General features: G+C 40.0%; 1 protein-coding gene across 1 annotated transcript in view; it reads left to right on the plus strand.

Moving 5' to 3' along the window:
- The window catches only part of LOC140647927 (interleukin-5 receptor subunit alpha-like), a 29909-nt gene extending 27463 nt beyond the window's left edge, over nt 1-2446 (plus strand). Inside the window, exon 11 of the mRNA XM_072853156.1 lies at nt 2324-2446. Within this exon, the coding sequence (XP_072709257.1) occupies nt 2324-2446 (123 nt within the window). The remainder of the gene's footprint in view (nt 1-2323) is intronic.
- Nucleotides 2447-11651: the final 9205 nt, after the last annotated feature.

Raw genomic sequence — 11651 nt, forward strand, 5'->3', positions numbered from 1 at the left:
TATTGCGATTGGAATGGTACAATGTTACGTTTAGAGCAGCAGGTCATTTTTAAGACAAACTAGGGAAAAAGGCATGCGCAATGTTTGTAGTGAAGCCAGAAGAGAACAGAAAGCTTGTGGAGGTTACAGGACAATGATCTCGGTAGACAGGATGGAGAAAAGCCTCAGGGGAGTATTATCTCAAGTGTGCCTCGAAGTGTTTCAGCATATCCACACTCAATGGGCCAAAATTTTAAGGAGCGATCACCCTGACTCCCTGCAGAATAGTCAGTTATGGGATATTACATGTATAAACATGTGGGTAAGTTATCAAAGGGAATGTTTTTGTGGAGATCTGCAAGTCATTGGCTATGTTGTAATAAATGTGCACATTCTTATGGCAAATAAGAGGCTCCACAATGCACACAACTTAACCTACCCCAGCTGTGCACCTGCTGTGGGATAAAACGGTGTACAGAGGGGTGTACCTTAGAAGAGCTGATGTGCTGTAAGTTCAGATATTAGCTTATCTCATGGCAAATTACAAGTCTTTAGTCAACTAGGTGAAACAGAAAATAAATATTCGCAATATTTTTTGTGCCTATCATTAACGGAGCTCCTTGGCTGGCACATTCAATGCTTCTTATCATTGTCTGTCATCGTGTGAGTTAGAGGAAAAAATGTGCTAGTCAGGCAGTGGTCTAGAACCCTGTAACTCTGGTGAAGCTACAGAGTGGACTGTGCTCTAGGAGGCATGGTAAGATTGCCTCTTACCTGGTTCTCCTGCAACACATGATGAGAAGGTGCAACTGTGCCCAAACTATGGGGTTTTTTGGGGAAACATCACTGAAATAGAAAACTGTAATGAGGATTTTCTCCACCCTATGTACTAAAAAAATTTGTTCAGAGCCTCTGCAGGTTTTCCATTAATTTTACTCTGTCCTACTTTATTATTGTACTTACACTGCAATATTGAAATGTCTTCTAGTAGTGCATTCAGCAATGTAACTAACAATTGCCAATGTGAGCTGTTATGCCATCTTCTGTCCCAGGGGAAAATGCCTTCCAATATTGTGTTTTGTTTTTTGTATAAATATACCTACATGATTGCAAACTGTGACAGAAACCATGGACCATCTCAATTCATGAATCACAATTTGAATTGTGAGGCAAGAGGTGTGGGTTGTTTCGTTTTGTTTTATTTTATCTTCTCAAAGATGAATTTATGGAAAACTCAATATGCATATGCTATAGAATCATATTACAAATGACAAGACTGAAATGTTTTGAACTTTCCACAAGCCTTGGGTTGGCTCTCAAGAGCAATCTGTGCTCCTCTTCTTCTTTACAGTCATCTTCTCAGAAAAGAAAAGCCCAAGAGCTCCAGAACTGGGCTGAAGCCAAGTTTCTTATTCTCAAGATTCAAAGTCATTTCTATGACAATTCTGGCCAAAATTATTTGACCAAATTTGACCCAAAAGGTGCCACATTTACCACCTTTTCTGTGCAAAAATCCTTTGGCACCATTTTCACTGGTAATGGTGTGCAAATTAACTAATAATACCCCTTGTGGCCACCACATATGGACTGGCAGAATGTAAAGATAAAATCATCACCATCAAACTTATATTCTGTATCTCTCTCCACCCTAGAACTGCATACACTGCTATTTAGGGGTCTTTGTATTCAATAAATAAATAAAAAATCACAGCAATCAATGATCACCACAAAAAAAATATTTAATATCACTAACAGAGAAAGAAGAGACTTCTGTCCCCAGACTTTTACAAACACTGAATATACCTTTGACAGGAAGACCTCAGCATAGCTGTGTAATTCCTGTCTAGATGATTACAACAAGGGGCTGAGATGACTGTTGATGGCACTTCTAGGAAAGATAAATTGAATAAAACATATGGAACATATCAGTATCTCAAATATTGCTGATACCTGAAATAGCAAAGGCATTGGCTTTGGACATAATGTAAAAGTTAAGAAAACTGTGGAGAATGGTGCTGAGATAATCTGTTTTATCCAACAAATAAATATAACCCCTGAAAGCTAGACTGTGACTTTGACATAAACCTTACTTACATAGTCATATCATCCTGGAGGGTGACAAGCAACAAAATTAGGGCTCAGAACAAATAAGAAAATTTGCCTGTGAGCAACTTTTAGATTGAGAGAGTAACTCCTATGATCTCTGTATTCCAGTTACTTGACAGAGTAGGTAATCTGTACTAATCCCGGATACACCAAATAAGTAGCATGCTTGTAAAAATATTCAGAATTTGTAATACCACTGAATGCAGATGTTGTGCATAATGTAATTTTTATCCCACAGAAAAAAATATCAATGCAAATGGAGAGGCACTCAGAGGTTACTATGGGAATACTAGAAGAGAATGGAGATGAGAACATTCAACAACAGAAATGTTTGAAGGAATCTGGATTAGAAGACCTGTAGGGACGATACACTTGTTTTATCTGCATGCAAGAGTTACCTTTCTGTGAGGTGGACAATATTCTGACAGATCTAAGAACGGCTGATACTGGAGTTTTTCTGAGCCCAATAATTTGAAAAATTTTGAGCTCTGACATTGTGCAACTCTTAAAATGAGCTTCGGATTACAAAGGCAAAGCAGTACCTTGTCTCTAACTACTACTGTAATTAGTACTCTAACTACTACTGTCTCTAACTACTACTGTCTTTAACTACTACTGAGTAGTTTGTCTCTAACTACTACTGATCTTCAGCCCAGTAAAATTACAGCACCTCAGACAATATGATCTAATATTGAGGTCCACTTGGGTTAAAACAGAATTAGAGTTAACGTTTCATAATGCTGCAATAGCTTCCAAGTACTGTCTGATAGATCAATGCCTTTGAAGACTGGTTGTTCATACAAACCTCATACTAGCTATTCAACATCTGATTGGTCATGAGAAATGGTGGAAGCAATTAATGTTTCTGGAAACAGCAACAGAAGCTCACAAGGGTTCACTAAAGCTCAAGAAAAAAATCACTTTTTGAGGCACTGCATTGTGTAAGCAGATATCAAGAAGAAAGAAGAGTCATGTGTGAAGGCATAAGGTCTTTTCATGTGATGGACTTATTCCTTTGCAGTCAGTAAAAGGAAAAAACTTTAGACAAGGTAAAGAAAACAAAGTTTTCGGCTCTATTGTGATTGTTTAAATAAGTATAACTCGGAGAAGTTAATGTTCAGAATATTTATTTTTTCCTGTCCTTTTAAAGGAATCTTTCTTTCTGTTTCCATGACGTGGTGAGCCATGGCAGTTCATTTTGAAGTACACAACCAGAGCAGACTATTTTAACTCTTAGTTGAGACAATATTTATTTGACTACAAGAGAAGGAACACAGGGCCTTGATTTTGCAAGTAAGGCATTTCTGTAGACTTTTTTTGTAGGCAGGAAATACAAATAAATGATACACCTAATTTTCTGGAAGGCTTGGAAGCTACCAAAAAATTCTTCCTTTAATTTCTGGTAAAATTTCTCCATGTTCAAAATAATATTGGTTGAAGGAAATATTTGATTACACTTGAAATAACATCTTTTGTATTATTGTAGGGGACAATATAAAACTTTTGTCTGTGTTTTTTTGAAACATTCAGTTTATAAGATACACTTCTGTGCAGAGTTTTGATTCACCTGAATATGCTTTTTTTTGGTAAAATGCCTCCCTCACCACACTGGAGAAGACTGCACTCTTTCTCCTTTAATACTAAGAATGGCTGGTAACATCTCAAGAGCCCAAGCTGGAAATGCCTGAGCAACAAAAGGACTATCATTGACTTTGTTTGCTATAAGACCCTCAGGAAAAAATAATCAACTTTACTAGGTAGTGTTACCTTTCTTGTTGCATTGTATTTTTTACAGAAGGTAAAAATCGTAGCCTTACCTTTGAACATCAGTGCTCTTCCTCCCTGTACCTGTCAGCCTGATGCCTACGCAAATCCTCAAGGAGAAGATGAAAGGTAGATATCAGGTACTGAATCAAGTTTCAGTAATGATGACTCCTGTAATGTCTCCTTCTCTGTCTTGAGTGCAGATGGGAAAACCAGCAATCAACATACTCATTTTTCTCTTGGATGGTCAGACACTGTCTCTGTGGATAGACAAGCTAGTTTGTCCCATCAGCCATGGTCCAGACATGTTTTCTCAAGAAGGGGGGGAAGAATTACTACTTCAGTTAAAAATCATTACAGGAGGCATTTAGAAAACAAGTGTCATGAACTTACAGATTCCTTTTTTGGTGAGGATATAGAACGGACACGATGAAAGAATCAGAACATATGTGAGCTAAGTGGGGTAGAGAAGTACCACACATTGGCCAAACACATCTGGAATCCAGACTTCATATAGCGAAATCAGGCCACAGTGAATATTATATCGTTCCTTAAAATATATTTTATATATGTATATTTTATATAGTTTTGGCTTGCAGCACTTGAAGCCCACAACCAGTGCCAGGATTTAAAATAAGACAGAGAACCTATAGATTAAAGTAATTTTACTATTTTATCTGAAAATAGAATAATTTTTTTAGATTAAAATTGCTTTGCTTACAAGAGGCCTTGGTTTTGGTCAACACACACAGTTTGCCCACAGGCACATGGCAACTTCTAGAGACACACCACATAAAAAAAAATATTGTAATATCAGTGGTATGGAAAATTAATCCTAAACAGCAAACTTGCTAGTAAAGAAATCAGTATCTGTACCTTTCTGAGAAACACTTGACCAATTTATTTACAGAATGGAATAATTTTCCTTAAAATAAGAATATTATTCTAAACCTGTCCTAGACCTATTGTCCAATAGTGGATTAATGTGCAATATATACATGAAGTAATATAATTATCTGAAAGCAAAACTGTACCATCCTCAGTATGGCAATAAACACTTAAGTATATACAAAAATCTTACTCAGCTCAGCTGGCTTGCTCCTGTGAATGAAGCACTTGCCTTCACCTTACCTGTGAATGAAGCTGCTGTGAATAAGATTTCACCTTCTGGTATTCAAGTGGCACAATTTGATGAGACACTGGGCAGTGCATTGCATATAGAGAGATTGCTCTTCCTCTGCACTTATGCACATGCAGAGGGCTCTGGAGTTGAAATGCCTTTGTCTGGATCATAAAGCCCTGTGATATATCATGACTAGCTATTTTTATGCTTCCAACTCCAAGTTCCCACTTCTGCCAAGCACACAGGGTCTTAGGGCTAGGGGTATTATCCAACATTTGTGTTTCTTCTTGAACATCAGTGACTACGTAGATATCAGGCGTACTTTACTGTAGCTTCTGAAGGCACAACAGCCCCTTCTCTTTGCTTCAAAAGGAGGATAATTGCAAGAGGATGAAGGGAATCAGCGAAGCAACCTCCAGACTTGGGACCCTGCACGAAGGCTGGTCCGGTTGTCCATTGCTGCCACCTACCGTACAAACAACCTGCTTTTAATCAGAAATATTGCTCAAGTTTTCAAACTGGTTTAACTCAGGGCAGGTCTGCTGCTTTAAGTGCACTGATATAATTAAAGCAGTGCACCTTCTTCTCTACCTTGAAGACCAGGCCTTCATTAGGGACAGGGTCCACCTCCCCTAATTTTAGCTGCCTCAAAGCTGGGTGTGTAATCAAACATAACTGGCCGGAGACCTGGGATACTGAGAGAAGACCTCCAGTGAACACTTTGTTCCAACCTAAAACAGGAGTCCAAGGCAGGATGACTCCCCCTCTGAAGATGCCCATCTCTTTCTCATTAGACCCTAAAAGATCAGACTCAGATTACATGCCTACATTGGCAAAACATACTTTTTTTGACCTAGTTATTCTGGCTCTCCCTACCCAGGTGAAAGGATATACTTTGGCCAAAGAACAGCTTGGCAGGCGTAGCCTTTGCCTCTGGGGGCTTTTCCAGCACAGTTAAAGAAGTCACAGTTCATATCGCATTATGTTTCAGACCAACATTATTAAGCCAACAACAGCAGTTTTGATCAGAAACAGCCTTGATCAAGAGCAGGGGCAGAGAAGCTTGGGCCACAGTATTTAGGCTGAAGTCTGAGTTCACAATTTTATTCTTTTCACTTGTCCTGGTTTCAGCTGGGATAGAGTTAATTTTCTTCCTAGTAGCTGGTATAGTGCTGTGTTTTGGATTTTAGCATGAGAATAGTATTGATAACACATTGATGTTTTAGCTGTTGCTAAGTAATGTTTACACTGGTCAAGGACTTTTCAGCTTCCCATGCTCTGCCAGGTGCACAAGAAGCTGGGAGGGGGCACAGCCAGGACAGCTGACCCCAACTGGCCAAAGGGCTATTCCATACCATATGACGTCATGCTCAGTATATAAACTGGGGGGAGTTGGCCAGGGGGCAGTGATCACAGCTTGGGGACTGGCTGGGCATCGGTCGGTGGGTATCACTGTTGTATCACTGTTTTTTTCCCCGGGTTTTGTTCGTCTCTCACTCTCCTGTTGTTTTCCTTCTCAGTACAATTTATTTTCATTATTATTATTTTTTGTTGTTCCAATTATTAAACTGTTCTTATCTCAACCCACGAGTTCTCTTACTTGTGCTCTTCCGATTCTCTCCCCCATCCCACCAGGGAGGGGAGGGTGAGCGAGCGGCTGTGTGGTACTGAATTGCCGACTGGGGCTAAACCACAACATCACTGTCAAGTGGAGAGGCTGGAGGACACAAGCATCTAACTTACACATAATTGTATACCATTATAAGTTTCACCAAAGTGAAATGTATCAAACAGGTAAAGAAAGAGCGAGTGCAAGAGCAAGAGCAAGAGCAAGAAAAAGCATGTGTAAGGAACATGGTCAAGGAAATACTGTCTGTATGGAAAAAAGCACGAACATTCATCAGGGCCAAGTGTATGGTGCATGTTGTGCTAGCATACTGCCTGTATTTCTCCATTACAGCTATATACGTTATCTGCTGGCATTTGAATAGCCAATGCTAGCTGACTGGTACAACTTGATCTACTTATATCTAAAGGAACCAGATGGCCCCTACAATGTAACTCTAAAGATAAAGATGACATTGAGAAGATAAAAATGCTTTGGTGGCCCGTGCAGCACTGGGTTGCACTAAGAGTTGTATTACCGAATGCCATCAGAATATACTCATGTCAGCATATTTTCGGTAATCTCAGAAAAAATCCAGGTTACAGCTTTGAATGTTAATTGCATGTAAAGCCTGTCACCATGCTTCCAGTTCTCCTGAAACCTGGCAGGTGATCAAACCTCTAACCATTGGACAAATAGAAAATATTATTTTGGTATTTAGTTCAGGAAAACATTTGGAGTGACACAGACCCAGTGAAGCAGTCAACACTTTTGAGTCAAAACTACCATAGCTTTACTCAGCTTTCCTTTTATCATCCTCTAATTTTGTAAAAGCTTCTAAAAACCCACAGTCATACTTATCTAGCTGCAGTAAATCCAAAACACTTAAGCATAAAAAAATACATGTATAATACCTAGGCAAAGCAAGACATTAACAAAGAAGGAAAGAAGAGATGGAAGTGGAGGGAAAGAAATAAAGAATTAGTATTCCAGACCATGCAACAATATTATTATATTTTCATTACCCCACAAAATTAGTTTGGATCTAGCACGCTGCCACTTTGCATTCATATAGATGAAAAATAATTGTATTTTAAAGCTTGTTTTGGCTTCTGGCTGTCATTTGGTTTTTTGACCAATGGAGAAAATGAGAAATGTGGTAATTATGTAAATATTCTAGACCACAATAGCTAACAGATTCTCATTTCACCTTTGATTTTGTGTGAAAGGCTACTATGTGGGGAAAGCTTTTCCTAATTTTTAAACTATAGAGCTGCTTGCCACAGGATGTTGAAAATGTACATCAGTTCAAAAAGAAACCGGACAAAACCATGAAAAAATATCTATCAAAGACTTGCTAGATACAAAGTCAACTCTTCTGTCTCATGTGATCCCCCACTCATAAATTGCAAGGCACAGGGAGAATACATCTGCCCTCTTGTTATTGTTTCCCCTAGGCACATGCTACTGGCACTATTAGAGAGAAAATGGACCATTGGTTTAGGTCAGCCTTTCGACTGATCAACTAAACCCATATTTTTAGAGCAGTTGGAGGAACTGCTGAGGCATCGTATATGTTTCCCAAATGAGGGACTAATGGGTTCACTGCTAATGTTGAAAACAAGTGTATGACCTCTGTCTTCAGGAGAACAGCAAGGCATGCTGCTCACTTAACATCTAAACCCAGAAAACCTCAGAAATGGGTGGCTTCATAAGGTCACCCAGTTCATCTTCACTGTGTTAATGTGGGGAAACTTTATTAGCCTGGACTTCCAGTGACAGTATGGAGAGGGCATTTAGCCACTTACATAATTTCAGTAGCATCTTGAATCACAGGCTGATTTTTATAGAACAAAATGTTTTATTTAAAACACACAGGATGGGAAAGCTTTATCTCTGATCCCTCTTGGACATTTAATAAAAAGAAATAGTGATGCATATACCATAGATGTTCCAACATCTGGCAACAATAGAAAGAGAAGGACACAAGCAAAATTGTGCCCACTTTCAGCAGGCTGAGGAGAATCTACATTACCATATATTCATTATATTGTGAATGTAGTCAGCTTTGATGCATTGTAAACCTACCCTACTTGACTGAAGAGTCTGTGAAGTATGAGGTATTCAAGGTTATATAAAAACTGTAAATTATTTGCATCTTTACATCTCTCAATTTATTTCTTCATGAAAGCTAATAAAGAATAAAATACCAGAATGCTTGTCCCATATGTAGCGTATATTTCGGATTCCTTTAGCTAGAAGACAGTGAATGTTAAAGGGAAAGGCTCTTCTGTGCCTTGTGAGCAGTTGTTAGTCCTGGTAATTTGAAATTAAGAGGCTTCAGGATAACCTATTTGGGAAATTTATGTTGTTCACCTCCTGCCATATTCCTAGCATATGGACTTGTACTAAACATGGTGAGGAACCACTTTCCCAGCAGTGGGAACTGGGGCACTGCTGGGCTTTGCGGAAGCACAGAGGTGCCAGGGCCACCCCACCGGTGAGTGACAACTCAGTTCCCTTCCAGCTCTAGAGACATGGGTTAGTCGTAATGGCACAGGAAGGCTTGGGGTAGAGGCAGCACACTTCAGACAATTAAGTTAGTGAAAACATGGTGATTATCAGGCCATGGTGATTATTGATTTAGTAACCCAGTATATCCTGTGATCTCTGTAAATGCTATTTTTCTGGGGCACCTCAGCCCTCGACCTGGAGCATTGCTGGTGGGGTGGTACTTTGAAACAACTGGGAGTTCTTCACACTAAAAATAGCCCTTTTTGATTGTTTTTATGTACAATTTTTTTGTGTGAATAGATTTTAAACACTAGGTGTCAGTCAGTCACCTCACAAAAACAAACTCTTAAGCCATAGCACATTTGTCTTTGGCAGCAAAAACTTTTAAAGGGAGCACGTACAATAATGTACACGTTAAATAATAACTGCAGTAATACCAAAGCCAGCTGCAGCAATTATTCCACAGGGCTGTTTAGCAGCCACAGAGATCCCAGAGCCAGGGAATGTGGAGAAAACCCTTCTGTAGAAAGACCCTTGTACACACCGTGGTGAGTATTCATACTGTCTCTGTAAAATCCTTGTTAATCTGTTGTCTAATGCTACAGGTGACTAGTAAATTCCTCCGGTAAACCACCCATGCTACTCTAGCTTCTGGAGCGTTTGTAAAAACATATGTTTCAAAAGAAAGGACACCTATCAGCTAGGTTGAAAAAACAGAGTTCAAGCAACACTCTTCTCTTCTGCATTTCCTCCTAGCTAAGTTAGGACACTGACAAGGGGTCATGCTATCGCATTTCAAGAAGTTATGGGCCCCTCTTGTTTTTCTGACTTTTGGCAGTTGCTCCTCACAGGGCATCATTGCCATACAGAAACTTATACCTGCAGCCAAGCTGTTGTGACAACTGAGGGCTGTTTAAGCAAAATGCTTGTGTTGACAATACGGTTTGAGTATTGCTCCTTGTGCCCGTTCTCCAGCAAAGAGACCAGTTGACTGGTGGTGAACTGCAGCAAGAGTCGCCAGACTTCACAAGTCAGGCTTCTCAGGCAGCTCTGCACTGAGGGTCTTCAGTTTTGTGGATCAGGCTTTTAGTGATCTGGTGCCACAAGAGATACAGATACCTGAGCTGTCTCCACAAAATAATGATATACGAGAGGAGCTGCTTGCTTAAGCACTGCTGCATGACTACAGACCTCAGGACCTACAATGCCTCAGGACCCAAACTAATAGGTCCTCACTGAGCTCCCAGTGTGGATATGTAGGGTAGCATCCTGCTGCCTCTCCACTGTGTGACTTGGGCACCCAGCGTTCCCTTCGGATTGCATCATGGACCTGTCTCAAATGCTCATAGATCCATTAGGTGTCAGGGCACATATATCCTCTGGGTTGTCTAACCAGTGTCTGAAATTTGGCTTTGTAGTTACAGAGTTTTTTATTATTGTCTTCAGCTACATTTTGATTCGGAAATCTCAATAATCCTCCAAAAATCTGTTACCTATTCTTGAAACATGTTCAGACTGTCATTCTTTCCTGGATCCATACATGTGTATCATTTCAAACACTCAACTACTTTTAAGACATTGCCACTGGAATAGCTTGAATGGAAACTTACTCTAGAGTGTATGAAGAAATGTATTTTACAATTCTGATCTCTACTCTTTTACACATACACTTAAAATTATTGCATCTCTGCTGTAAGACTCTGAGGAGGAATGTCTTTTATGACATGCTGACTCCACAATATACACTTTTTTTTCAGCCAGCCTGTGAGATCCCAGGATGCTGAGCTTATGCTGCTCTCAACTATCTGATCCTGGGTTACCAAAGGTTGGGTTAGTGCAGCAATCTCCGTGTGTCAGTCTATAGGATGAAGGACCACCGAGGACGTGTTGTCAGAAGAGGCAGGTAATGGCTTTCAGACTAAAAGAAGAGAGCTGGATTTTTCACTGTTCTGTACTTTGTGAGGCAGAATACAACCACATGCAGGGCTATCCTGTGAGAGCTGTTGCATTTCTACCCACTCTTTACTCATCCTGCCCGAGCATAGGTCACTGCAGAAGGTGAGGGGACTGGAGAACCAGCTCCTTTGATGTCTATACGATCACTGCATTTGGGTCTTTTTTATATTATTTAGTTTGTTTGATCTCACATCAGGGCTTTAGTACTTTTTTTCCTGGTGATGGGAAGAAACAGCAGTGAATTAGTTCCTCATCTATGTACCTGTCTTCCTGCTGTGATCACCTGTCCATCCTTTCTTGTTCCCTTTACTTCAGGGTGGTTTTACACATGTACACCATCATGATGGCCATGGCAGCCACTCAAATCAATAAAAACTAGACATATTTGTATGGCAAGCCTTCTACCAAGACAAAGGCTGCCTTGTGTGGAGCAATATGCAGACACCTATACCCAGATTGATCCCACTTAAGTGAGGTGCCTCTTTTAGAAAACCAGAACCCCTCCGCAGCCCATGGAGAAAGACAGACACCTCCAAAGGATGGTTTATTCCAACTGAGGATGTCTATTTCTTTCTACTTTTCTCCCTGAACTTGCAAGAGCTC

This window comes from Ciconia boyciana, chromosome 1, assembly GCF_034638445.1.
Source record: "Ciconia boyciana chromosome 1, ASM3463844v1, whole genome shotgun sequence".
Lineage (NCBI taxonomy): Eukaryota > Metazoa > Chordata > Aves > Ciconiiformes > Ciconiidae > Ciconia > Ciconia boyciana.